General features: G+C 52.2%; 1 protein-coding gene across 6 annotated transcripts; it reads left to right on the forward strand.

Annotated features, from left to right (window-relative positions):
* On the forward strand, nucleotides 1-27,723 carry SEMA4A (semaphorin 4A). 6 transcript variants are annotated; one of them, XM_032260614.1, is made up of 15 exons: nucleotides 1-84; nucleotides 7,509-7,676; nucleotides 9,366-9,526; nucleotides 11,158-11,220; nucleotides 11,481-11,579; nucleotides 11,811-11,916; nucleotides 13,473-13,589; nucleotides 13,988-14,112; nucleotides 14,273-14,445; nucleotides 16,261-16,411; nucleotides 22,584-22,764; nucleotides 24,665-24,783; nucleotides 24,931-25,088; nucleotides 25,407-25,507; nucleotides 26,380-27,716. In XM_032260614.1, the coding sequence occupies exons 2-15, from the start codon at nucleotides 7,538-7,540 to the stop codon at nucleotides 26,970-26,972; spliced, it is 2,286 nt and encodes a 761-aa protein (XP_032116505.1). In that variant the 5' UTR covers nucleotides 1-84; nucleotides 7,509-7,537; the 3' UTR covers nucleotides 26,973-27,716. The 6 variants fall into 6 exon arrangements, with proteins under 6 accessions (XP_032116505.1, XP_032116503.1, XP_032116507.1 ...); XM_032260612.1 differs by lacking the exon at nucleotides 1-84 and adding an exon at nucleotides 2,161-2,718 and having other exon boundaries at nucleotides 26,380-27,723; XM_032260615.1 differs by lacking the exon at nucleotides 1-84 and adding an exon at nucleotides 2,828-2,892.

A 27,723-nucleotide genomic window follows, 5' to 3' on the forward strand; every position in this document is an offset into this window, starting at 1 on the left:
TGCCCCAGCTCCACCCCCTGTCCGGTGCAGACTCTGCTGGAAGTCTTGGACGCCTGGGTTAGGGTCTCCACTTCTGGGCTGGGGGTAAGGCTTAAACGTGGTGGGAAGGGGGACTGTGGTCCCCGGTGTGGGAGGCAGGGCGGGATGCCAGGACCCTGGGACTATGGACATGGAGTGTCTATGTGTCATCTCCAATGGACAATGCAGGGGGTGGTCCTCTGGCCTCGACTGGGGGAGGGGCAGCCTCAGGGATCTTGAGGGGCATATCCTAAGGAGCAGCATGGTAGGTCTCCTCCCTCCACTTCCCCATCTCATTTCCCCAAGACCTTCATTTTCTAAATTCCATCAGCTGTGTCTTGCTCTCCTGCAATCAAAGACACAGGGCCCCCAACACCTCATCTTCCGACAGGTAGGGAAATTGAGGCTAGACAAACCAGCGAAAATAGAATTATGTATGCTGCAGCAGGAGAAATGGAGATTAGCTTGTGGAAAGGCTCTTTCTCCCTCTCCACCGCACAGAACTGCAAACAGGAGGCCTGCGTGTCCAGCTCACATCAACGAGTTTCTAACTGTGGCTATGGCCACCACCCCGGACTATGTCCCAACTCTCTCATCAGACCATTTAGGTCTTTCTGGAAGTTTGGACTCTCATACGGCAAGGCCAGTGGAGGTCCCTGAAGTCTGGCTGGGTGACCTGATTGAAGTGGGGCCAGGTGGGATCTGTAGGCTCCTGCATTCCCTTGGGCTATTTCAGAAATGCAGCTCCTTCCTTCTTTGCTACAGAGACTGGGCCCAATTCCCCTAAAAGGGAAGAAAATAGGGGCAGGGACCAAGGATGTCCGATGGGGGTGTGAGGGCTTCCTGCAGCTCTCCCGCTTCCTTCCTGTTACTGCACTAGTTCAGGGTCCTCTACACCCCACCATCTTAATCTCAATTTCTCCCCACGCTGCCATGTGTCTCAGTCCCAGGGGAGAGAAGCCTGGACAAGCAGGCCCTCTCTGAGTCCCCGAGGCCAAGGTGCAGAGGGGCAGCGAGGTGGAGGGTCAGGAAGCAGTGGGGACATGGCGGCCCCGCTCAGCGTCCACTTCTGCTTTCAGCGCATGCCATGACCTTCTTGCCTCACCCCAAGGCTAATGCTCAACCACCACTCCAACTCAGACCTGAAGGAGAACCAGTCTTGGTCCATAAAACCCTCTACCCGGGGCCAATACCGGCATGCTCATTTCCTTCCTCTTATAGTTACTGTGAAGCCTGCTGGAGCCACGCTGCTCCCAGGTGGGCTGAAAAGCTGTTATTTTACCAAGGTGAGGCAGAGAGGGCAAGTGCCCTGCCCGGCTCACACAGCAGGCTACAGGCCTCTAGGCCTGGGACCCAGGGTCCTTGTCCCAGGCTCATGGTGCCTTTTACTAGTGCCCCTGCCAGCTGAGAGAGGAAAGCCTGGAAGGGGCCTTTTTTCTTTTTTTTATTTTGAGAAGGAGTTTCTCTCTTGTTGCCCAGGCTGGAGTGCAATGGCGTGATCTCGGCTCACCGCAACCTCCACCTCCAGGGTTCTACCGATTCTCCTGCCTCAGCCTCCCAAGTAGCTGCAATTACAGGCGTGCACCACCACGCCTGGGGAATTTTGTGTTTTTAGTAAAGTTGGGGCTTTTCTATGTTGGTCACGCTGGTCTCGAACTCCCAGGCTCAGGTGATCTGCCTGCCTTGGCCTCCCAAAGTGAGGCTGTGAGCCACCGCGCCAGGCCTGAAGGGGCTTTCTCAACTCCTCATTTTACCAACGAACTGAGGGCCCAGTGGAGAGAGAAGGGAGCTCTAGTAACAAGGCTGTTTAGGATCAGGGCTGTGAGAGGGCACAGGCTCGGCCCGCAGAAAGGTACCACACAAACCTCTGCCTGCCTGTGCTCCTCCCCAAAAGGGAAAGAATCCAGCTCAGTCTTCTTTCTCTATGCCCATCTAGTCTGGACTCTTGGAAAGTCCTCTGAAGTCTGCCCCCTACCCTTCCTCCTCCAGCACAAGCCTTTCCCTCTTAGTCTCGGAGTGTGTTAGCTAGAGAAGGCTTCTGGGGCAGCCACCTTCTCAGGCAGCTTAGGAAGGAAAGGCAGAACCTGAACGCAGCGGTGGATCCCCTCCCTCAGAAGTCAGGATACTGTGACAGGAGAGGGTTCCTGGGGTTTCCTGACGGAGTCTGTCCCTTGGCTTATCTGCACAGATGTTTGTGGGTTCATTCGTATCCTCATTGGCAAACTGAATTTGCATGGGGCCGGGCTGTGTTCTCCCGGCATATACACAGTTCCCAGGAAAGAGGGAAACCCAGAAGAACTGGCCGTAAAGGGGAATTGGCCCCGTCTGACCCCCTTAACCCAGCTGGGGACATCTGCATCATGGTGCCTGCTGAGGGTGGGTAAGGGAGCTGAGCGGGGATGGGGGCTACTGTACCCCCCTTTCACCTCCGCCCACATCTGGAGCCCCTCCTCCTCCACACGTGTGAATCCAGGAGCCACAGAAGGTGGGGCGCAGTGGGACACGGGTAGGAGGAGGAAGAATATGGGGAGATTCTAGTCCCTCCCACTTAGAGATGCGGTCGCCATGGTGACTGAGGACCAGTGAGGCGGGATGGGGTTGAGGATGGGGGTGGGGGTGTGGCAGGGGCTGAGGCACTGGGAGACCGGAAAGCCTGGCATTCCAGAGGGAGGGAAACGCAGCGGCATCCCCAAGCTCCAGGTAAGGGAGCGGGAGAACTGACAGACAGTTCTGAAGGGAGGGGGCGGGGCCACTGTCTGGTGCTGGCTCTGCCCCAAGGAGGGGGCAGACAGAGGGGTCGGGCCATTGTGTGTGATACTCAGCGCAGCCTTCCAGCGCTAGTCAGACTGGAGGAGGGGACCTAGGAAGCTCTGGGTAAGGGGTTAGGAGGGACAGAGCTGGCGGGAGGCAAAAATGCTGGGAGACAGTGGGGGTGGGAAGAGGTGGAGGGACGCTGGGGGTGTAGAGGCTTGGGGACGTCCCTAGTGCCTACACACGCTAGGCACTCAATACATACAAGTTGACTTGACTTGCTTGTGATCATAACAAGAAGGCAGATCAGGGCCAGGGCAGGTGGAGCTAAGTCTGGGAAGCCAGCAAGCAATGCTCCCCGGGACTGGGCTCTTCTGTGAGCTGCCCCTGAGGCTGAAAGGGAGAAGGAGGCGGGGGAAACTGGACCTGCCAGATCCTTGGTGAAGCCAGCAGTGGCTTCTCTCCTGGCTCCAGGTGCTGCTCCTTTAGTGAGGCATCCGTGCTCTGCAGGGGCTCAGAAGAGACTGAGCCCCTGGGGCTGGTTGAAGCTCAGAGGTAGCATGGAGTAGGGGGGGGAAGCAACCTCTTCATCTCCCCTCCCACCTCCACATCTAGACCTTTCCTCTGCACAATAAAACCTGGCAGGAAGGGGCTACCGCTGGATGCTGCGTAGAGGCTGCAGGGGAGGAGCTGGATCATGGCAGGGTAGAGGGTGAACTCAGTGTTGTCATGGCAGGACCCAAGACTGGGCTCCAGGGCTTGTGGAGAAATGGGCTGGTAGAGGTGGGGGAGGGGGGGGCGCAGTGGCTTAGGCTTGTGATTCCAGCACTTTGGGAGGCCAAGGTGGGTGGATTACCTGAAGTCAGAAGATCGAGACCAGCCTGACCAACATGGTGAAACCCCATCTCTACTTAAAATACAAAAATTAGCTGAGCATGGTGGCAGGTGCCTATAGTCCCAGCTACTGGGGTGGCTGAGACAGGGGAATTGCTTGAACCAGGAAGGCAAGGGTTGCAGTGAGTTGAGATTGCACCACTGCACTCTAGCCTGGGCGACAGAGCAAGACTCTGTCTCAAAAAACAAGAAAGAAATGGCCTGGGGAACCCTCAGATTGGCTCTATGAAAATAGCACGGCCCCTGTGGGCGGGTCCCTGAACATCTGACCCCTTCCCACTATCACCCTACCGGACCTGCTGCCTGCTGCCAACCCCAGCCAAGGTACTTCCTCTCCTTGGCCTTGGTTTCCTCATTTGTATGGTTGCCAGGAGGGCTATGTCTGAGTACCTTGTCAGCCCCGAGCTTCTTTGATGCTGTGTGCAGGACCTGATATATAATTGTGGGGGCCCAGTGCAAAATAAAAATATGGAGCCCCTTGTTTAAGTAATATGAGGACTTTCAACAGGGCAACAGCAGAGCATTAAAGCAAGCTTGGTCCTTCTGAGCACGGGCCTCCTGTGGCTGCACAGGTCTTGTACCCGTGAAGCCGGCTCTAGCTGGGGCCCTGCCAGCTGAAGCAAGGGAGACGGCAGTGGGGCTTGGGGTCTGACTGCAGAGGCTCTGGTGTGAGGGGTGCACTGCTGGGGGCAGGTGCCCTTCCAATTAGGCTCTTTTTGACCAGGAGGCCTTTGCAGAGGCAGGGGGGTGGTACCTCACAGCCTTCCTTCAGGGAGGTTTCTGTTCCCTCTGAAATGCTTTATTGACCCAAATAAGTGTGCTCAGAAGGGCCACGCTTGGAGCCAGGCACGGTGGCTTATATCTGTAATCCCAGCAGTTTGGGAGGCCGAGGCAGGCAGATCACTTGAGGTCAGGAGTTCAAGACCAGCCTGGCCAGCATGGTGAGCATAGTGAAATTCCATCTCTATTAAAAATACAAAAAAATTAGCCAGGCTTGGTGGCACATGCTTGTCTGTAGTACCAGCTACCTGGGAGGCTGGGGCAGTAGGAGACTGGCTTGAACCTGGGAGGCAGAGGTTGGAGTGAGCCGAGATCGTGGCATTGCACTCCAGCCTTCCATTCCAGCAGGTGACAGAGAAAGACTCCGTCTCGAAAAGAAAATAAAAGAGAAGGAGAAGAAGGGGCACACTCGGTTTAATGCTCTGCTGTTGCCCTGTTGAAAGTTGTCCTCAGAAATCACCCCACAGATCTCGTTTCTTAACCTAGTATAGATAAAGCTCACCACCCTCCCAGCCCAACCTTGCCTTTTCTATCCAAATGGCTCAGAACTGTTTCCTAGACGGGGGCAGGAGGGAGGACTGAGGGACCAGGACGCTGTAGAGTCTGTGTAGCTAAGACATTTGCTATTGAATGAGGCCGATCTGAATTTAACTTGGCTTCTACCTGTGTAACCTCCCTTCTTTATCTGTAAAGTGGGATTATGGCTGTACCTAGCTGCTAAAATTGTTGAGAGGACCAAAGCCTGCTAGTGTGAACTATTCATATTGGCTAGAGGGGCTGGGGAAGAGGATGTCTGGAGCTGGGAGAATTCTGGATGTCTGGAGGAAGAACTGGGGGCGGGACATGGAGTCTGCCACTTCCAGGATGGTGGGAATAGGGCACCAGGCTGGGAGTGTAGGGCTGGAACTCTCTCAGCTTCCCGTATCAGAGCTCCTCCCAGTGACCCAAATAAGCCAATCTGTTTAAGCAGAGAGGCCCAGGGGCAGACTGGCTTCCCAAACCTGAGCTGGGGGTTGGGGAGACACAGAAGGTAGGGTCTGAGTAAATGGGGGTTTCTCTTGATTCGAAGAAGCTGGAAGGGCCCTGGCAACCAGTCTCTGGGAGAGTCTGGGGGAGTCCTAGGCAAGTCTTGACAGAAATGATTGTCAGGAGGGTTATGTCTGAGACCAACCCCTGGGGACACTGAGAGAGATGAAAGAAGGCTGAGTAGCTCAGATGAGGAATTGTAAGGAGTAGCATGAGCTGTAACATCCCCTGAGTTGGCTGTGCTGTAGCAGGAGGGATGGAAGTTACACTACAAGAAGGACTTCCTGCCAGGGAGGAGTGCGCATGTCAGATGGAAGTGGATTATTTATTAGAGGTGGATTAACCCTGGAATGTCTGTGCTCTTTAACCTGCAGTCAGCTGACTGTGTTGAGTGGGCAGGAACCTACCCACTTTGTAGGCCATGGAGTTCTTGCATTGGATGCCTCATTAACTCTGCATATGAGGCTCCCCTGGAGCCTTTGGGGAGAGGTGAGCAGCCAGCTACCTTTGGGGGTTGGGTGCCTCCGAAGCGTGGTCAGTGAGCATGAGTTCAGATGGGAAATGTTCTGGGCTTCCTACTGGCCTGATGCCAAACAGTGACGGAGATTAGACTACAAGAGGGACTTCCTCCGCAAAATCACAGATAAGAGCCTAATACAATTCTTTTATTTTTTCAAAAGATTATGGCCCAGTTGAGAGTGGGAGGTTCAAAGGTTAGACCACTGCAGGGACTTTCCAGTGGGTAGCAGTGGAGAGACCCCACCTTGTGGGTAAGTGAAAAGAGGAATATGTCATGTCCCCTGTCTGCGAAATCTGAAGCAAGAGGAGAAACCGCTGCTAGCCTGGTTAGACTGGCTGTGACATGACAGAGAGGCAGGGAAATCGCTGAAATGACCTAGAAGGGCCTCTTAAACTTTCTGGATGGACCGAGCAAGAGGAGGGAGAGAGAGGTGTGTCTCTTGTGAGGAGGGTGAACCTCTTTTTATTCCCTCCCATTCCACCAACTTCCGCCCAAGCCAGGATCTGTCACAACTCGAGAGGTGGAAATTCCAGTTTCCCTGGCCCAGAGCTTCCAGTGCTGGCTTTGGCATGATGGGCACCTGGAGGGCTGCACTCCCGTTCCAGCCAGGCTGAGCTTTCTGTCCCATGCCTCTGGGGCCTGGGAACCCCCCTTCTTCTTTCTCCTGAATGGCACCCCCGCCCTAGAATCCAGACACCAGGTTTTCCACTGTGGCTGGTTCAAGGGTATGTGAGGTGAGATGGGTGGCTTGGGGGGGGTGGTCTTGGGGAAGATTATGTGGAGAGGCCCAGGGAGACAGACAACAGGAACAAGAGACAGGAGGGCCGGGGAGCTGCAGAGGCTGGGGGCCGGCCAGCCACCCCACCCAGGCTGCTCCCCGGGAAATGCTGAAAGCCAGCTTGGTGGGATGGACTCTCATCGCCTCCCTGGAAGAATCGGGCCAGACAGGCCTGAGTCTCAAAGACCCTGAGCCCAGCTGGGGTTGGTGGGGGAGGTTAGAGCAGGCCAACTCAAACCTGGTCTGCCCACCTGGGTCAGCGCTGAGTATGAGGCACAACGTGTCAACAGATCTGAAAGAGACAGGAGAGTAAGGTCTGAGGAATTTGTATTTTGGGTAAGGGAACCTGCTTCCCAAAACATCCCCTGCCCAGAGCCAGGCAACGATTTGGGCTTGGGCTGTGAGAAGAGGGAAGGCAAAGGAGGAAAGGCAGGAAAGACTTCTTGAGAGTAAGGTAAGAAAAGGCAAGAACTGTTGGTGAGAAGACAGCAGAAGAAGCAGGATGGGGGACACCTGGGCTCCTACCCAGAGGGCACAATGAGGTGACAGGCTGAGGCCTGGAAGGATGATGAAAGTGAGACTCTCTTAGGGCACTTCCAGATGGGGAACCTTCCCTGCCCTAATGCCCACACCCCACCAACACACACACACTTCTGCTGCCCGGGGCTTTCTGATTGGTCCCCAGGGGGGATGTGGTAAGCACAGCTCACCCAGAAAGTGCCCGGGTGCCTGTTTCCCCAGAGCTCCCTGGTGACAGCCTGTGGCTGAGCATGGCCCTCCCAGCCCTGGGCCTGGACCCCTGGAGCCTCCTGGGCCTTTTCCTCTTCCAACTGCTCCAGCTGCTGCTGCCGACGACGACCGCGGGGGGAGGCGGGCAGGGGCCCACGCCCAGGGTCAGATACTATGCAGGTAAGTGTCCGACGGCAGGAAGTATGGGGATAGCAATGCAGAGCTGGACGGGGGTGGAGGAAGGAGAGAGGAACAGAGGAGGGGAGAAATGGACATGGAGAAACAGAGACACAGAGAGATGCCAGGGGGAAACAGAGGGCTTCAGAGAAAGAGACACAGCCAGAGATAGAAGTCCAAATGGAAAGAAAAGCCACTTGAAGCACAGATTGAGGAAAACAAGGGGTCATGCATGGGGCCAGGGGCACCGCTTCTTCCAGTTCTCCAAAGTTGGTGATTTTTCTTTTCTTCCTTAAATATTGCTGTCACCAAGCTGGGCACCTCAAATCCGTAACTGCTTTCACACTCCCAGGTACCCCAAAGTCAAGGCCCATGCTAGAAGACCATGTGTAGACCCAGTGACCCACGGCATGCCACACCCATGCCAACCGCATAGATCATGCTGGACCATACCATGTCCAGGACCGTGGGATGGCCGGTCAGAGAATGGGCCCTGGAATACACACACAAGCACAGCTTGGCTGGTTTCTTACCGAGACTGTGGAGGCTGCTGGCCCCCTCACCTCCAGGGAGAAGATTCAGGAAAGAACATAGATCATAGATGCTACAGGATTTGTAGGTGGCTGGGCATGGCTGTATCTTTAGCATCTTTCTGGGGCAATTGGTAAAGGAAATGTATATTGCCCATTGATGGAGAGACCTCCTCTGTGTTGGATGCCAGGCATACAAACATATATGAACCTCAGCCCCTGCCCTCAGGTGTTCACAGTCACAAGGGGGAAGCACATGAGCAATCAGACCATGAATACAGGGTGATCTGTTCAGTAACTGAGGGGTTTATGCAGCTCTGGGGGAGGCCTGGCCTCCAAGAGATGCTTGTTCCTGAGGCCGGCCCTTCCAGCCTGCAACTGCACCATATTCTCCAACTGCTCCCCTCTGAGCCTGCGAAGGTATCAATTAGCTAGTCAGCCTTCTAACTAATGCAACAGTGCCAGTGCTAATGAGAGAGGATCTGAGGAGCTTCTTCCTCCTTGTTGATGCGCCAGTGGGACAGGAACATACGCCCCCACCCACCCCACCAGCCAAGGTAATGGAGAGGACCTAGGTGAGCCTCCCACACCTGGCTCACCATTCCTGCCCAGGTGACATCCAGGCATGCCCACATGGATCTCTGAAGAAAAATGTTTCCTCTCTGTTCATGGTGATTCTACTGGTGGGAATTTCCTTTAACAGAAGAGGAAGAAAGCAGGGGTGGTTGGGTGGGTGGCAAGAGCGACCCTCTAACACACAACCTCCTGTCTGCATGTAGCTTTCCTGCTTGCGGCTGCCAACACTTTCCTGTCTGTCTGTCTACCTGCTGCTCCCCCTCCTAGTGAGGACCAAGGTGTCCTCCCCACGGCAGCGCTCCCTGTCCCAGGCCTGGAAGAGCATCCACTGTGCCTCACTTTATTTCCTGTCCCCATTACAGTCTCTGGCTGCCTCTCTCTACTGTGGGCTCAGCACACAAAGCTCTTGTGGTTGCCGGCGGGGTGGGGTGAAGGGGGGAGCTGCTGGCGGAAGAGAGTGGGTCTAGTCGCCAAGGCCTGGGGAGCACTCTCGGGCAACCCTTCCCCTTCCCCCACTTTTATCTCAGGAGTCAGCTGCCTGCCCACCAACTGCTCATCACTCTCTCCTTCTCACTACCTCCAACAGGAGATGAACGCAGGGCACTAAGCTTCTTCCACCAGAAGGGCCTCCAGGATTTTGACGCTCTGCTCCTGAGTGATGATGGAAATACTCTCTATGTGGGGGCTCGAGAAGCCATTCTGGCCTTGGATATCCAGGATCCAGGGGTGCTCAGTCTAAAGAACATGGTGAGGAGTCCAGGGATAAAGAGTGTGGGCTGGGAGCGAGGAGGGGGTCAGCAGCTGCCCTGGGCTGGGGTGCCTATGCATGCATAACAGCTCAATTGCTCTTATCTGGAATCGGCAATTCTCTTTATATGTATATCTTGACAATATAACAGACAGGAAATATTATTGTGGCCTCACTTTTTTTTTTTTGAGAGGGAGTCTCACTCTGTCACTCAGGCTGCAGTGCAGTGGCGTGATCTTGGCTCATTGCAACCTCTGCCTCCTGGGTTCAAGTGATTCTCCTGCCTCAGCCTCCCAAGTAGCTGAGACTACAGGCACATGCCACCATGCCCAGCTAATTTTTTGTATTTTTAGTAGAGATGGGGTTTTACCATGTTAGCCAGGATGGTGTCAATCTCCTGACTTCGTAATCTGCCCGCCTCGTCCTCCCAAAGTGCTGGGATTACAGGTGTGAGCCACTGCACCTGGCCGATTGAATAATATTGATTGCAAAAATGATTGCTATGGAAATCACTGACATATTCTAAAAAACACTGACTCAAATTATATCAATAATTTGATATCCACTCACTAGTAGAAATCACTGATGCTTCTGTGTCTTAGTTACCCTACTAATGGAAACAATTTAGCCGGGTGCGGTTGCTCACGCCTGAAATCCCAACACTTTGGGAGGCTGAGGTGGGTGGATCACCTGAGATCAGGAGTTCGAGACCAGCCTGACCAATATGGTGAAACCCCATCTCTATTAAAAAAAGTAATAATGGGAACAATGTGAGGAAGGAAGGAAGGAAGGGAGAGACGGCGCTAGCAATATACCGACCACCTCCATGGTTCTTGTGTCCTGATGTGTGGTCTGCTGATCACCTGCATACACGAGATGCTGGTTAAAAACACAGATTCTCAGGCCAGGCACGGTGGCTCACGCCTGTAATCCCAGCACTTTGGGAGGACAAGGCGGGCAGATCACGAGGTCGGGAGTTCAAGACCAGCCTGGCCAACATAGTGAAACCCCATCTCTACTAAAAATTCAAAAATTAGCCAGGCATGGTGGTAGGTGCCTGTAGTCCCAGCTACTCAGGAGGCTGAAGCAGGAGAATTGCTTGAACCCAGGAGGCGGAGGTTGCGGTGAGCTGAGATCACACCATTGCACTCCAGCCTGGGCAACAAGAGCGAAACTCCGTCTCAAAAAAAAAAAAAAAAGCAGATTCTCTAAGGTGTGACCCAGGAACCAACATTTTAAACAATTCCCCCAGGAAATGTGTGGTTTTACAACTGCTGCCATGTATAGCATGCCTCGTGTTAGGTGTTTTGTATATGCACCTGGTTGTGTCTACTACCAGCAGCCTATGAAATTGACCACAATCTCTCAGTCAGGAAATGGCCAAGTCTAGATTTAAACTTGGGTCTGTCTGTTTCCTTAGGCTGTGTTCAACCATGGAGCTGTGTCTGATATCAGTATCATCCGAGTAATAGCCATCGTCACAAACTGGTGTTATTCCTGTCCATCGGCATGTCACTAACGACCATGCCTGCTGGTGATTTCACGTTAGAGTAGAGAAGGGAGGCAGGTCACATCTACAATGGAAGACCTTATTCCTTTAAATCTCACCCTCCCAACTCCCCACTTTCAGATACCATGGCCCGCCAGTGACAGAAAGAAGAGTGAATGTGCCTTTAAGAAGAAGAACAATGAGGTAAGTGGAGATGGGGGAGTGGGGGCTCGGGGTAGAGAGCCCTGGCATCCCTAGACCATCCCTGGATGACCTCAGGTTGAGCGGCAGTGAAGGGTGCTTGTTTGCATGGTTATCTCCTGGATTCTGTTCTACAGAGAGATACAGGGACTCCCCCTGCATTACCCAGCCTTTCTCCTCACTAGGAAGTGAGGGGGCAGCCTCTGGGGGCCCAGAAATTTCAGGCAAGTGGACTGGAGACCTGAATTCTCTGTCTCCCTCAGACACAGTGTTTCAACTTCATCCGTGTCCTGGTTTCTTACAATGCAACCCATCTCTACACCTGCGGCACCTTCGCCTTCAGCCCTGCTTGTACCTTCATTGTGAGTTCTCTGGGGTCCAACACTTAGTCCCCAAACACCTCGTCTCATATCAATCCCCACCTTTCCTCTGCAGCTCTGGAAAACTCTGCCCTTCCAGATGCAGGACACTCATGAACGTCCTGGCCCCAGACCAATTTCCCTCTATGTCCCATTCCTTTCCTTCCTCAAGCCCCTCATTTCCCAGATGTGAGACCTTGGCGTTCTGGCCCCCCAGCCTCTTTCCCCATTTAGGAACTTCAGGATTCTTACCTGTTGCCCATCTTGGAGGACAAGGTCACAGAGGGAAAAGGCCAAAGCCCTTTTGACCCCGCTCACAAGCATACAGCTGTCTTGGTGGGTGAGTATCAGGTTTCCCAGTTCGTCCCAACATCTGCTTTCTCCAGTCACTCTGTGAAATACGGAATATTACAGAGCTTTCCAAAAGGCAGGGGAAGCTGGGTATGGTGATGCGTGCCTATGGTCCCAGTCATCTGGAAGCTGAGGTGGAAGGATTACTTGAACTCAGGGGTTTGAGTCTAGCCTGGGTAACACAGTGAGATCATCTTTAAAAAAAAAAAAAAAAAAAAAGGCCTCAGTGGCTCACGCCTATAATCCTAGTAGTTTGGGAAGCCGAGGTGAGTGGATCATGTAAGTGCAGGAGTTTGAGACCAGCCTGGTCAACATGGTGAAACCCCATCTCTACTAAAAATACAAAAATTAACCAGGTGTGGTGGCGCGCACCTGTTGTCCCAGCTACTCAGGAGGCTGAGGCGCAAGAATCACTTGAACCCAGGAGGTGGAGGTTGCAGTGAGCAGAGACCTCACCACTGCACTCCAGCCTGGGAAACAAAGCAAGATTCCGTCTCAAAACAAAACAAAACAAAACAAGAAAGGCAGGGGAAAGAGAAAGAGGGAAGCCAGAAGCCCCAGAGCACAAGATCAGAGGGAGAATTAGGCACCCCAGCCATGAGCTCCTGCTGCAATTGCCACAAAGGAGGTGGAGAGAGATGCATGTGGAGGGACACAGAAGCACGAGGGTCTGGGATATGTGAACACTTCCTCTGGTGCACGAGGCATTGTACTGGGTAGTATAGGAATTATAAACAAGAAATTAGGCTGGGTGCAGTAGCTCACACCTGAAATCTCAGCACTTTAGGAGGCTGAGGCAGGTGGATCACTTGAGACCAGATGTTTGAGATCAGCTTGGGCAACACAGCATAGTGAGACCTCGTCTCTACTAAAAAAACAAAAACTGCAACAACAAAATTAGCCGTACAAGTGCCTGCGATCCCAGCTACTTGGGGGGCTAAGGTGGGAGGATCACTTGAGAAGGTCAAGGTTATGGTGAGCTGTGATGGCATCATTGCACTCCAGCCTGGATGTGAGCAGGACCCTGTCTTGAAAAAAAAACAAGAGAGCGAAGCCATGTCTCTACGCACTACTGGACACCACCTATTACAGACTTCCCACCTGGCTTCCTGGAGGAGATGGCCGGCTTTTCAGCAGGACCTTGAAAAATAGGTAGACAGATGGCGGGAAAGGCATTCCAGGGAGAGAAGGGTAGGACTCAAGCTGTGGAAGGGGAAAACACAGTCACCTTCCAGGATCAATAAGCTCTTCTACTTGGCCAGTGATTCAGCTAGGTATGTGAGTGAGTAGCCACAGAAAGGCTGAAAAAGTGCCCAAACACGGAGAGCCACACAGGATGGCCATTTCCTGTGGCAAGAGGAAGCTAAGAGTGGTCCTTGGTGAGGGGTCGGATCTGTGCTTTGGGGCTCCCCAGGAAGGTGCAGAACTGATGCAGGCCCCCCGCCCCCGAGACTGATATGGATGCCAACCCCATTCAGAGGCAGGTCTGTGGAGGGCAGAGGAGCCCTTCAGCCCATCAGTTCTCTCTTCTCTCCCCAACTCTAGATGGGACGCTCTATTCTGGCACCATGAACAACTTCCTGGGCAGTGAGCCCATCCTGATGCGCACACTGGGATCCCAGCCTGTCCTCAAGACCGACACCTTCCTCCGCTGGCTGCATCGTAAGGACCTGACCCCCGCTGGCCCCTTTCCTGAGTCCCGGAGACCTGGCACTGCGAATTGCTAATTCATTCAACTCTCATTTATGGAGGGTACAATGTGTGCATTACTGTTAGGCTCAGGGGATACATAGCAGAGAAGACCAAGCTTCGATCCTCTTGAAGCTTTCGTCTTATGTAAATACATTAAAGAAGTACCAGTCTCCTGTAGTGGATTTATTAAAAAAAAAAAAAAAAAAGAAGTACCAGTCATCCCACCCCCCCATCGCTACCCCTCGACAAGCTGTGGGACCCGAGGAAGCCTGTGTCCTGACCTCCAGGCCAACCCAAGGGTTTTCACCCAGGCAAACCCAGGGCATCTAGGGGCTCAGTCCCTAAACCCATCTGCCTCTCCCCCTCAGCGGACGCCTCCTTCGTGGCAGCCATCCCTTCGACCCAGTTCGTCTACTTCTTCTTCGAGGAGACAGCCAGCGAGTTTGACTTCTTTGAGAGGCTCCACACATCCCGGGTGGCTCGAGTCTGCAAGGTAGGCAGCCAGGGCGGGAGGCGGGGCTAACTGGAGGAGAGCCAATGGGGAGATGGCAGGGGTGGGACTGAGTGTTGCGCGCCCAATGAGAGCGGGGAGCGGGGGAGGGGCGGGGACTCGCGGGGCTTGGGGCGCTCTCTGACTCCCCCTGTGCTCCCAGAACGACGTGGGAGGCGAAAAGCTGCTGCAGAAGAAGTGGACCACCTTCCTGAAGGCCCAGCTGCTCTGCACCCAGCCGGGGCAGCTGCCCTTCAACGTCATCCGCCACGCGGTCCTGCTGCCCGCGGATTCTCCCACAGCTCCCCACATCTACGCAGTCTTCACCTCCCAGTGGTGAGCAGCAGGGCCGGACCATGGGGGCTGGACACGGGACCTGATGCCAGTAAGGCCCCAGCTGTGAGCGGAGGCAGGAGTTGACATGAGCCAGCGCCTATTCAGCACTTTCACATAGGAAGGCATTAAACCTTCGCCATCCCTCAGGAATTTGACTCATGCCCTTTTTGTAGATGGGAAAAATAAGGCTCAGAGAGATTCTGACTAGTTTATATTCTGCCTAGTTCCAAAAGGGGTAGGAAGCATTTTGCAAAAAGCAAATATTAAAATCAATAAAATAGATGAAGAAATGGGAATCAAGGAAGAGTATGAAAAGCTAGGACATGGCCGGGCGTGGTGGTTCACGCCTGTAATTCCAGCACTTTGGGAGGCTGAGGTGGGCGAATCATGAGGTCAAGAGATTGAGAACATCTTAGACAAAATGGTGAAACCCCTTCTCTACTAAAAATACAAAAATTAGTTGGTTGTGGTGGTGCACCCCTGTTAATCCCAGCTACACGGGAGGCTGAAGCAGGAGAATCACTTGAACCCAGGACGTGGAGGTTGCAGTAAGCCAAGATGGTGCTACTGCACTCCAGCCTGGCGACAGACAGAGACTCTGTCTCAATAAAAAAAAAGAAAGAAGTGCTTGTCATAAGATGCAGTATAATCCCTGGATGCCAGCCACAAATTTTTTTTTTTTTTTTGGGGGGACAGTCTCGCTCTGTTGCCACGCTGGAGTGCAGTGGTGCTATCTCAGCTCACTACAACCTTTACCTCCTGGGTTCAAACGATTCTTCTGCTTCAGCCTCTGGAGTAGCTAGGATTACAGGCACCCGCCACCACACCCAGCTACTTTTTTGTATTTTTAGTAGAGATGGGGTTTCACCATGTTGGTCAGGTTGGTCTCAAACTCCTGACCTCGTGATCGGCCCACCTGGGCCTCCCAAAGTGCTGGGACCGCACCTGGCTGCTAGCCACAAATTTAGCTCTACACTTCCTTTCTTTTTCTGAGACGAGTCTGGCTACATCACTCAGGCTGAAGTGCAGTGGCACCATCTCAGCTCACTGCAACCTCGGCCTCCCGGGTTCAAGCAATTCTCTGCCTCCCTGTACTCCCTAATGGCCAGAGCAGAGAAACACCATCTGTATCATAAGATAAAAATAAAGCCATTGCTCGAAGTTTGAGAAAGGTTAACCAATTTGTCCAAGGTGCCCCAGCCGTGGTCTGGCACCACGGTGTTTAGGTACCTGCTGACAATGTATCAGGTCCCGGAGGTATTTGGGGTAAGTGGGGTCTAGTGTCCACAGGATCCAGAGCTGAGAGCCTGGTATATACAATAGTCAGGTTGAAGAGAGCAAGATAAACAGACCTCCTGTCTCCACAGTCCAGGCTGAGGAATTAAAAACAGTCTGGTAGTCAGGCATTGGTCAGTTCTCTGAGGACCAGGGATCCAAGAGACTCAAAGGAAGAGAGCTTTGTGTGGAGCCAGGCTAGAGCCGGTTACACTGCCCCTCCCATAGGTGCAGCCCAGTCTAGGAAGGACAGGCAGGGGCCACCCCAGGGCCTGAGCCGCAATTAATTCTCATTAAGGATAATCAGACTACAGATCCCTAGATGGGCCTAGAGCCAGGCCCTTGGCCAGAGTCAGGGAATTCTATGGGGCTCCCTTGGCCCTTATCACACAGCGAGGGGAAGGAGGGGTAGCTGGAGTTTGGCCCAGCTCTCCACACTCTTGCCTGCTGGGCTTTTTCACTGAGGGTGGGCCAGGGCTGGAGAGAGAGCTGCCTGGCATGGCAGAGACTAGAGACAATGTTCCCCCTGACTGTCTCTAGGCAGGTTGGCGGGACCAGGAGCTCTGCAGTTTGTGCCTTCTCTCTCATGGACATTGAACGTGTCTTTAAGGGGAAATACAAAGAGTTGAACAAAGAAACTTCACGCTGGACTACTTACAGGGGCCCTGAGACCAACCCCCGGCCGGGCAGTGTGAGTATTACCCCCTATACTGAGCACAGTCCAAACACACAATGTGCCTGAAAAAGCACCTATCATGGCATAGTAAATGCCCAATAAATGTTAGTGCTCCCCACCCCGCCAGTCTTGTCTGCCTAGACATACACCTGGTACAGCTGCCTATAGTCCACGTGTCTAGCACAATGGGCTGTGTGCCAAGCACTGTCTCAGGCATTGCCACCTGCATTTACTATTTAACTTTTTTTAAAAATCAGAGGCCAGGCCAGGCGTGGTGGCTCACATCTGTAATCCCAGCACTTTGGGAGGCCGAGGCAGGTGGAGCACTTAAAGTAGGGAGTTCGAGACCAGCCTGGCCAACATGGTGAAACCCCATCTCTACTGAAAATACAGAAATTAGCTGAACATGGTGGCACACGCCTGTAATTCCAGCTACTGGGAGGCTGAAGCAGGAGAATCTCTTGAACCTGGGAGGCGGAGGTTGCAGTGAGCAGAAATCGCACCACTGCACTCCAGTCTCAGCCTGGGGGATAGGGTGAGACTCAGTCTCAAAAAAAAAAAAAAAACCAGAGGCCAGGCATGGTAGCTCATGCCTATAATCCCAGGACTTTGGAAGGCTGAGATAGGAAGTTCACTTGAGGCTAGGAGTTTGAGACCAGCCTGGGCAACATTGTAAGACTCTATCTCTACCAAAAAAAATTTACCTGGGCATGGTGGCATGTGCCTGTAGTCAGCTACTCAAGAGGCTGAGTTGGGAGGATCACTTGAGCCTGGGAGCTCAAGGCTGCAGTGAGCTGTGATCACGAGAATGTACTCCAGCCTGGGTGACCACAGCAAGATGCTGTCTCTCAAAAAGTTTTAAAATTAAAAAAAAAAAAAGAAGAAAAATCACAGCCTGGGCAATATGGTAAGACCCCCATCTCTACAAAAGAAAACAAAATAAGAGCTGTTATATGCACATGATTTGAAGAATCAAATAGATCTACAGAGTTGTTCACAAAAAACAGTCATATTTCCCATCCTCCCCTTCTCTGCAACTGTATTCAACTCTTTTTAGCTGGTTATTTTCATATTTATCTCAAAATCTCTAAGTAATGTGCTTTTATTGCTACGTCTTGATGTTTCAGTTTCTGATAGTATCTGCTGACTTTCCATTCTAGAAGGTGAGGATTTAACTGCGTGCCTCAACCCCCACCTCCACCCAATGGTGTGCTAGAGCTGGGTTGCAGCAGCTAGCAAGAACTGTTATTGCATATCTTTTTCCAAATGCATGTTCAGTGATATGACATTGGTAACTTGAAATTAGCCATACTGGAAGTATACGCCACAGAAATCAGCAAACAATGCAAATCGGGCTTTCTAACCCTCTTCCACAAAAGCTGACTTGGACCAACATACAGTAACTACAACCACCCCCAATCTCCCAACGTAGTTTTCTAGTAATTTTGGTTGGATCAATATTTATATTATGACTCTTCTAATTCACAGCTAGCTTTTTGCATAGTTTTGTTTTCCGTGGGGTTAGTAATTATCTTGACTTTTTGCTTGCTTTGTTTTCTAAGCTCCTATCTTTTATTTATTTATTTATTTATTTTTGAAACAGAGTCTCACTCTGTCGTCCAAGCTGGAATGCAATGGCGCAATCTTGGCACACTACAAACTCCACCTCCTGGGTTCAAGTGATTCTCCTGCCTCAGCCTCTGGCATATCTGGAATTATAGGTGTGCACTACCACACCCAGCTAATTTCTGTAATTTTAGTAGAGATGGGGTTTCACCATTTTGGCCAGGCTGGTCTTGAACTCCTGACCTCAAGCGATCTCCCATCTCGGCCTCCCAAAGTGCTGGGATTACACCGCTCCTGGCCTAAACTTTTATCTTTAATTCAACCCCAAACTCCTCCTAAATTATCTGCATTTCTTCTGAAGACAGACCTATTAGCTTTTCCAACAGTTTCATCTTCCTGGAGAGCCTTCCTGCCCGCTGCAGTCTAGACTGGTGCCCTCTACTCCCCGAGCACAGATGCCATCCTGGAATCCCCCTTCCTCATCATCCTGGGGATTCCCTTTGCCTCTTTCCTGTGACAGACCTCGTGCTTCTTGCATCCCATGGCTTCCTCTTTTTTCTTCTCTTTTCTTTTTAAGTATCTTATTTAGTGGAGGTTATCCTTTGTAGATTCCTGGAAAAGGATACATGGCGGGTAAAAAATTTTAAGACCTTGAGTGTCTGAAAATGTATTCTACTTTCCCATTTGATAGTTTGGCTAGGTACACGTAATTCTAGAATAGATATACGTTACTTTCAAACTTTGAAGGCCTTGCTCTATTACCCTCTAGGTTCCAGAGCTGCTGTTGAGAAGTCCAAAGTTATTCTGATCCCTAGCCCTCTGAATGTACCTGTTTTTATTTCACTGGAATCTTTTTTTTTTTAAGATGGGGTTTCACCATGTTGGTCAGGCTGGTCTCGAACTCCCAACCTCAGGTGATCCGCCCGCCTCAGCCTCCCAAAGTGCTGGGATTACAGGCATAAGCCCCCGCACCCGGAATTTTTTTTTTTTTTTAAATACTGCTCCATGTGGAGCAGGGCTACCCTGTAGGCAGTGTGCCCAGGAGCCCACACTGGAATCTTCTGGTACTTTTTCTTTGTCCTTGTGTTCTGAAATTTCATGGTGTTGTGTTTGATGGAACCCTATTCATTTTTTGTGCTGGTTGCTCAATGGGCCACTTCAGCCTGGAAGTTAGTTCTCTTTTTTTTATCTTCTTCTTTTTTTTTAGAGACAGAGTCTCACTCTTTTTTTTTTGAGATGGAGTTTTGCTCTTGTTACCCAGGCTGGAGTGCAATGGCGCGATCTCGGCTCACCGCAACCTCCGCTCCTGGGTTCAGGCAATTCTCCTGCCTCAGCCTCCTGAGTAGCTGGGACTACAGGCACGTGCCACCATGCCCAGCTAATGTTTTGTAGTTTTAGTAGAGACGGGGTTTCACCATGTTGACCAGGATGGTCTCGATCTCTTGACCTCGTGATCCACCCGCCTCGGCCTCCCAAAGTGCTGGGATTATAGGCGTGAGCCACCGCGCCCGGCCTCAGAGTCTCACTCTTAACCCAGGCTGGAGCAGTGCTGCAACCTCCCCCTCCTGCGTTCTAGTGATTCTCCCACCTCAGCCTCCAGAGTAGCTGGGACTACAGTTGTGCACCACTATGCCTGCCTAATTTTGTTTTTTTTGAGACAGAGTCTCACTGTGTTATTCCTCATGTCTCTCTTATGCTGGAATGCAGTGGCTTGATCTCGGCTGGCTCACAGCAACCTCCGCCTCCCTGGTTCAAGCGATTTTCCTATCTCAGCCTCCCAAGCAGCTGGGACTACAGGCGCGCACCACCATGCCCAGCTAATTTTTGTATTTTTCATAGAGACGGGGTTTCACTGTGTTACCGCAGCTGGTCTCAAACTCCTGACCTCAGGTGATCTACCCACCTTGGCCTCCCAAAGTGCTGGGATTACAGGCATCAGCCACTGTGGCCGGCCTTTTTTCGTATTTTTAGTAGAGACTGGGTTTCACTATGTGAAACTCCTGAGCTCAAACAAGACACCCGCTTTAGCCTCCTAAAGTGCTGGGATTACAGGTGTGGCCCACTGTGCCCGGTCCTATCTTCTTTTTATTCAGCAAATATTTTTTGAGGACACATGCTACTATTCTGAACAGGGAATATACAAGGGAGCAAAATGAGGTCAGGAGTTCGAGACAACCTTGGCCAACTTGGTGAAACCTTGTCTTTACTAAAAATACAAAACTTAGCTGGGCATGGTGGCTCACACCTGTAATTCCAGCTACTTGGGAGGCTGAGGCAGAAGAATCACTTGATTCTCCAGGCAGAGGTTGCAGTGAGCCGAGATTGTGCCATTGCACTCCAGCCTGGGCAACAGAGAAAGACTCTGTCTCAAAAAAAAAAATTTAGCCAGGCATGGTGGTACACACCTGTGGTTCCAGCTTCTCAGGTGGCTAAGGTAAGAGAATCGCTTAAGCCCAGGAGGTCAAGGCTGCAGTGAACCAAGATCATGCCACTGCACTGAGTGATGGAGACCCTGTTTCAAAAAACATTTTTTTTTTTTTTTTTGAGACGGAGTTTCATTCTTGTTACCCAGGTTGGAGTGTAATGGCGCGATCTTGGCTCACCACAACCTCCGCCTTCTGGGTTCAGGCAATTCTCCTGCCTCAGCCTCCTGAGTAGCTGGGATTACAGGCACGCACCACCATGCCCAGCTAATTTTTTGTATTTTTAGTAGAGACGGGGTTTCACCATGTTGACCAGGATGGTCTCGATCTCTTGACTTCATGATCCACCCGCCTCGGCCTCCCAAAGAGCTGGGATTACAGGCGTGAGCCACCGCGCCCGGATCAAAAAACAATTAAAAAAAAAAAATTTTAAACCCCTTTGACCTGTTATCTTAGCATTTTGGGAGGCCAAGGTAAGAGATTCTCTTGAGGCCAGGAATTTTGAGACCAGCCTGGGCAACATAGCAAGAACCTGTCTCTATTTGTAAAAACAAAAACCAAACAAAAAACCCTGTGGGAGGACATGAGAGTAGGTGCATGTGCTCATTCCTGCATTAAAATGAGATATAGATGTTATTACCTTACTTTGTAGATGAGGAAGTTGAAGGTCAGAGAGGTGAAATAGCTTGTCTGAGGACACAGCTTATAGGTGACAGAGTTGTACTCTTGGAGAGCAAGGATCCTGACTGAAGATCAGGACACAGGTGTCCCAGAGCCACAGCATGCTCGTATTAGCAGGGCCTTTAGAGAACAGCTGGTCCAACCCCCTCATTTTATGGGTGAGAAAAAGGAGGCTCAGAATGCAGAAGGGATTCTCCCAGAGTCATGCAGCAAGTTCGTGCAAAACCGTGATGAGAAACGCTCCGTGCTACACCGCCCCTTTCTGTGACATTCATTCAGTCATTGACTCAGCAAACATTCATTGAGCACCAACTGTGTGCCAGATCCTGTGCTATGCCTGGAAATATAGCCATGAGTAAAACTTGGTCCTTTTTAAAAAAAATTTTTTTGAGACAGTTTCACTCACTTGCCCAGGCTAGAGTGCAGTGGCGCAATCTCGGGTTACTGCAAACTCCACCTCCTGTGTTCAAGTGATTCTCCTGCCTCAGCCTCCCAAGTAGCTGGGATTATAGGCACCTGCCACCATGCCCAGCTAATTTTCTCTTTTTTTTTTAAGATGGAGTCTCACTCTGTTGTCTAGGCTGGAGTGCAGTTGGCACAATCTCGGCTCATCGCAACCTCTGCCTCCCGGGTTCAAGTAATTCTCCTGCCTCAGCTTCCCAAGTAGCAGGGAATACAGGCGCTTGCCACCACACCCAGCTAATTTTTGTATTTTTAATAGAGACAGGATTTCACTGTGTTGGCCAGGCTGGTCTCGAACTCCTGACCTCATGATCCACCTACCTCACCCTCCCAAAGTGCTGGGATTACAGGCATAAGCCATTGCGCCCGGGCTGTATTTTTGTTTTTTGAGACAGAGTCTCTCTGTTGCCTGGGCTGGAGTGCAGTGGTACAATCTTGGCTCACTGCAACCTCTGCCTCCTGGGTTCATGTGATTCTCCTGCCTCAGCCTCCTGAGTAGCTGGGATTACAGGCTTGCCACCATGCTCGGCTAATTTTTGTATTTTTGGTAGAGATGGGGTTTCACTGTGTTGGCCAGGCTGCTCTCAAACTTCTGACCTCAGGTGATCCGCCTGCCTAGGCCTCCTAAAGTGCTGGGATTACAGGTGTGAGCCATTGTACCCGGCCATAAAACTTCGTCCTTGCCTGTAAGGATCCTTTGTCCTGCTTCCTGCTAGCTACCAGGCCCCCTTGCTGGAGGTGCTAAGGAGAAGCAGACAGTTAACATTTGCTGAGTGCTTGCTGCATGCCAAGCTCTGTGTGAATTATTTTTCATGTATTAGTGCATTTCATTTTCCCGGTGAGCCTAGGGGGAAGGTCCCCAGTTCACAGCTGAGGACCCTCAAGCATGCAGAGGCTGGGACGCACAGCCAGGCAGCTCCAGAGTCGAAGCTTTTCCACCACCCTGAGCTAAGGACTGCCATGGAGGAGGGGGCGAAGGAGGAGAGCAGGTGTGGTGGGGAGGGTGAGCTGAGGGAACGGGGAAACCAGCCTGATCTTCCTCCCTCCTCCTTTAGTGCTCAGTGGGCCCCTCTTCCGATAAGGCCTTGACCTTCATGAAGGACCATTTCCTGATGGATGAGCAGGTGGTGGGGACGCCCCTGCTGGTGAAGTCTGGCGTGGAGTATACACGGCTTGCAGTGGAGACAGCCCAAGACCTTGATGGGCACAGCCATCTTGTCATGTACCTGGGCACCAGTGAGTAAAGAGTGCCGGGACATCCCTCAGAAGACTAGAGCAGGGGCTACCCCTAGGTTGGGGAGGGAAACTCTTGAGTTCATTCACTTATTCATTCAACAACTGTTTACTGAGCACCTGCTATGTTCCTGGCATTCCGCTAGGCTCTGAAAATACAGCAGAGGAGCAAAACAATATACTCCCTACCCCTTCTGAGCTTTGTGTGGTGGGGGAGGCAGACAGGGAGGTCTTTGGTGGCCTTATCAAGAGCTGTGTGCCTTATGGGGGAAGGTATGTTAGAAGAATGAAAGGTGAGTGGGTGGAGGGAGCTGGAAACCGCACGTGTAGAGATCACTCCTGCAGGAAGCTTGGCTGAGAAGGGAGAGAGGAAGGAGGTGGTAACTGAGCAGGGAGTGGGGCCCAGCCAGGGTTCTTGGTTTTGACTTTTTCCCCTCCTTGCCCCCGGGGTTCTTGTTTTCCCCTCTTTGCCCCCAGCACCCTTGCCCCCTTGGCCTCTTACTTAGAAAGGACTAAGCATCTAGTAGACCAGGGGATGGTGAAGAGATGCATAGAAAGGATAAGTGGCAGGTAAAGTTGTGGAGAGCCAGAGACAAGGACACACATAGATCTGGGCAGCTGTGGGTGGTGGAGGGACAGCGCCTGAGCTGGGCTGGGAGTGAAGTTGTAGCAGCAGGGCGTGACTTGGTGGGTGTGTAGGCTGGGGGGACTAGAAGCCAAGGGAGCTCTTATCTGAAGGCTTTTGTATTCTCTATAAAGGATGAGGACACAAGGTCATGAGCTTGGAGTGAGGGGGCAGGAAAGCTGGGAGGTTTGAGGAGAGAGGGGTAGTCTCAAATAGCCATCGTGGGCCGGGCGCAGTGGCTCACACCTGTAATCCCAGCACTTTGGGAGGCTGAGGCAGGCAGATCACCTGAGGTCAGGAGTTTGAGACCAGCCTGACCAACACGGTGAAACCCCATCTCTACTAAAAATATAAAAACATTAGCTGGGTGTGGTGGCGCACACCTGTAATCCTAGCACCTCGGGAGGCTGAGGCAAGAGAATCACTTGAACCCAGGAGGTGGAGGTTGCAGTGAGCCAAGATGGTGCCACTGCCCTCCAGCCTGGGCAATAAGAATGAAACTCTGCCTAAAACAAAAAATAGCCATTGTTGAAAGAGGGAGAGACAGTCAGTGTGGAATGCAGTAAGACTGCCCAGTGTATGAAGGGCCTGGCTGAGGAGGATAACCCTGAAGGTCAGTGGAAGACACCTGCCAAGTTCATTCATTCCTTCAGGCCATATTACTAGTCGCTGTTATCAGCTGTGCACGTATTGGGTATACAGCAGAGAACAAAACAGTCAAAAATCTCAGTCTTTATGGAGTGGGTGGAGACAGACAATAGCATCCTGAATAAGTAAATGACATGACATCACGAGATTTGAGTCAAGTAGAGGTGCATGCGGGGAATCAGGAATGCCAGGTGGGGAGATTGCTCCTGTTAAAGGGTAGTCAGGTAGACCTCACTGAGGTGCTTGATGGAAGTGAAGGAGGCTGGTGATGTGATTTCTGTAACTGACTGTGAACAATCGAGATTACTCACTACCTTCGGGCCAGCCTGTGATGTGATTTTCTCCCAGCTGCCCACTGCTTCATGCCTGTGGAGAAATAGACAACTGGGTTTCTCCAGGGACAAAGTTTTGTCAGGGAGTTGCGAAGGAAGGACAGGGGTCCAAGGGATTTTAACCATGTGTGAGACTGCCACCTCCATGGCACAGAGGAAGGTGAATGGTCTGGCTGACCAGTGCCCAGTACACGTCACCCTTAGAAGGAGCATTCTTACAGCTGGGGAGGCCATGTGAAGTTGGGAAGGGATCTGTGGATGAGGTGAGATGACTTCCACTCTCTCTGTCTCCCCATAGCCACGGGGTCCCTCCACAAGGCTGTGGTGAGTGGGGACAGCAGTGCTCATCTGGTGGAAGAGATTCAGCTGTTCCCTGACCCTGAACCTGTTCGCAACCTGCAGCTGGCCCCCACCCAGGTGGGAAGAAGGGACCTGACCATCAAGTGGCTTTCCAGTGGGGCTGGCCTCGGGGGCCTGTTGGACTGGCTCCCTGGCCTGCACCAGGGTGCTGGGACTTTGCCAGACGTGGCTGGGGCTCCCTTATAATCTCCATCTCTCCTCCAGGGTGCAGTATTTGTGGGCTTCTCAGGAGGTGTCTGGAGGGTGCCCCGAGCCAACTGTAGTGTCTATGAGAGCTGTGTGGACTGTGTCCTTGCCCGGGACCCCCACTGTGCCTGGGACCCTGAGTCCCGAACCTGTTGCCTCCTGTCTGCCCCCAACCTGTGAGTGCCAGTCCTGGATGCTGGCTGACAGTGGCCAGCCAGGACCCTTCTTCACCAGTTTCTGCTACTGTTCTTCCTCTCTCCAGAGGCTGCTGACACATTCACTCCTAGAGTCCTCCTATCCCGCAGTGGGTTCCTCCAGGGATGGAATTTGGCCAGGCAGTTTTGAAGCTGCCTTGGCCATCCTGGATTCCTCCCCTCTCAGTTCCTAGTCTCCCCCGGCCTACCTGCTTCCCTACTGCACTTCCTCCCTTCCTCCTTCCTCTTCCCACGTTCAGCTCTTTCGAGGGATAATTTCTGCTTTCTCTGCCCTCTTAGGAATTCCTGGAAGCAGGACATGGAGCACGGGAACCCAGGGTGGGCATGTGCCAGTGGCCCTATGGGCAGGAGCCTCCGGCCTCAGAGCCGCCCACAAATCAGTGAGTGTGGGACCAGGGGAGGTACAGAAGCGCTGGAAGACTTTTGGGCAGGGGTGGGCATTCCTGCTCCGGTTTCCTCCCCCAGCACCTGCCTGGCTTGAGATCTGAACACCTGAGTTGGGATAGATTTGGGTCCTGGCTATAGGGAAGAGGGATAGGAACTCTAGCTAGAGGCCAAGCTGGGATTCAGGATTGAGGTTGCAGTTGCTTTTGGTGTCAGAGTTGGAGTTAGATGGACTAGGGCTTAGTTTGGGGTCCAGACTGGAGATTAAGAAGGGGTGAAATTTGAGTATGGAAGTTAGAGATAAAAGCTGGGAGGCCAGGCATGGTGGCTCACGCCTGTAATCCAAGCACTTTGGAGGCCAAGGTGGGCGGATCACCTGAGGTTGGGAGTTCAAGACCAACCTGACCAACATGATGAAACCCCATCTTAAAAAAAAAAAAAAAAAAAAAATGCTGGGGTCCAGGCCAAGCTTAGTGGCTCACTCCTGTAATCCCAGTACTTTGGTCGGCTGAGGCGGGACTCCCTTCTACCATCACTTGAGCTCATGAGTTTGAGATCAGCCTGGCCAGCATGATAAAACCCCATCTCTACAAAAAATACAAAAATTAACCAGGCATGGAGACACATGCCTATAGTACCAGCTACTTGGGAGGCTGGGGTGGAAAGATGGCTTGAGTCCAGGAGGCAGAAGTTGCAGTGAGCTGAGATCATGCCACTGCACTCCAGCCTGGGCAATAGAGCCAGACCCTGCCTCAATTAAAAAAAAAAAAAAAAAAAGGGTTGGGGTCCAAAGATAGGTTAGCGATTCTCTCCTGTCTTTGTCCTTCGCCCCTCATTTAACCCTTTTGCTCCTTTCCTTCTCCTACAGTTAAAGAAGTCCTGGCTGTCCCCAGCTCCATCCTGGAGCTCCCCTGTCCCCACCTGTCAGCCTTGGCCTCTTACTATTGGAGTCATGGCCCAGCTGCAGTCCCAGAAGCCTCTTCCACGATCTACAATGGCTCTCTCTTGCTGATACTGCAGGATGGGGTTGGGGGTCTCTACCAGTGCTGGGCCACTGAGAATGGCTTCTCATACCCTGTGGTCTCCTATTGGGTAGACAGCCAGGACCAGCCCCTGGCCCTGGATCCTGAACTGGCAGGCATACCCCGGGAGCACGTGGAGGTCCCGTTGACCAGGGTCAGTGGTGGGACCGCCCTGGCTGCCCAGCGGTCCTACTGGCCCCACTTTGTCACTGTCACTGTCCTCCTTGCCTTAGTGCTTTCAGCAGCCCTCATCATCCTCTTGGCCTCCCCATTAGGAGCGCTCCGGGCTCGGGGCAAGGTTCAGGGCTGTGGGACCCTGCCCCCTGGGGAGAAGGCCCCGTTGAGCAGAGAGCAACACCTCCAGCCTCCCAAGGAATGCAGGACCTCTGCCAGTGATGTGGACGCTGATAGCAACTGCCTAGGCACTGAGGTGGCTTAACTCTAGGCACAGGCTGGGGCTGCAGGACAGGCACCTGGCCATGCTGGCTGGGTGGCACCAGCACAGCCCTGACTAGGATGAGAGTAGCACAGAAGACCACCGTCCTCCCTTGAGAGGAGCTTCGGCTACTCCTCATCACTGATGGCACTCAGCAGGGTCGTGCACAGCAGTCTGCCTCCCCTATGGGACTCCCTTCTGCCAAGCACATGAGCTCTCCAGCAGAGTGGGGGCTATCCACAGACCTGCTCCTACGCTGATATTGAAGAACCTGGAGAGGATCCTTCAGTTCTGGCCGTTCCAGGGACCCTCCAGAAACACTGTTCCAAGAGACCCTAAAAAGCCTGCCTGCCCCAGGACCCAATGGTAATAAAAACCAAACATCTAAAGAACCATATGCTAATAGGCCACTCCTGGAAACTCCGCTCTGAAGCTGCCACTTTGGACACCAATACTCCCTTCTCCCAGGGTCGTGCCGGGAGCTGCTCCTTCTTGCTTCCCTTACCGGTCATGCACCACTGATTCCCAGGAAGTCTTTCCTGAAGTCTGACCACCTTCCTTCTTGCTTCAGTTGGGGCAGACTGTGATCCCTTCTGCGCTGGCAGAATGGCAGGGGTAATCTGAGCCTTGTTCACTCCTTTACCCTACCTGATCCCTTGACCTCTCCCCCTCCCTTTTCCTTTGTTTTGGGATTCAGAAAACTGCTTGTCAGAGACTGTTTATTTTTTATTAAAAATACAAAGCTTATGTATGA

This window comes from Sapajus apella, unplaced genomic scaffold (genome assembly GCF_009761245.1).
Source record: "Sapajus apella isolate SASKATOON/1434 unplaced genomic scaffold, GSC_monkey_1.0 scaffold119, whole genome shotgun sequence".
Taxonomy (NCBI): Eukaryota; Metazoa; Chordata; class Mammalia; order Primates; family Cebidae; genus Sapajus; species Sapajus apella.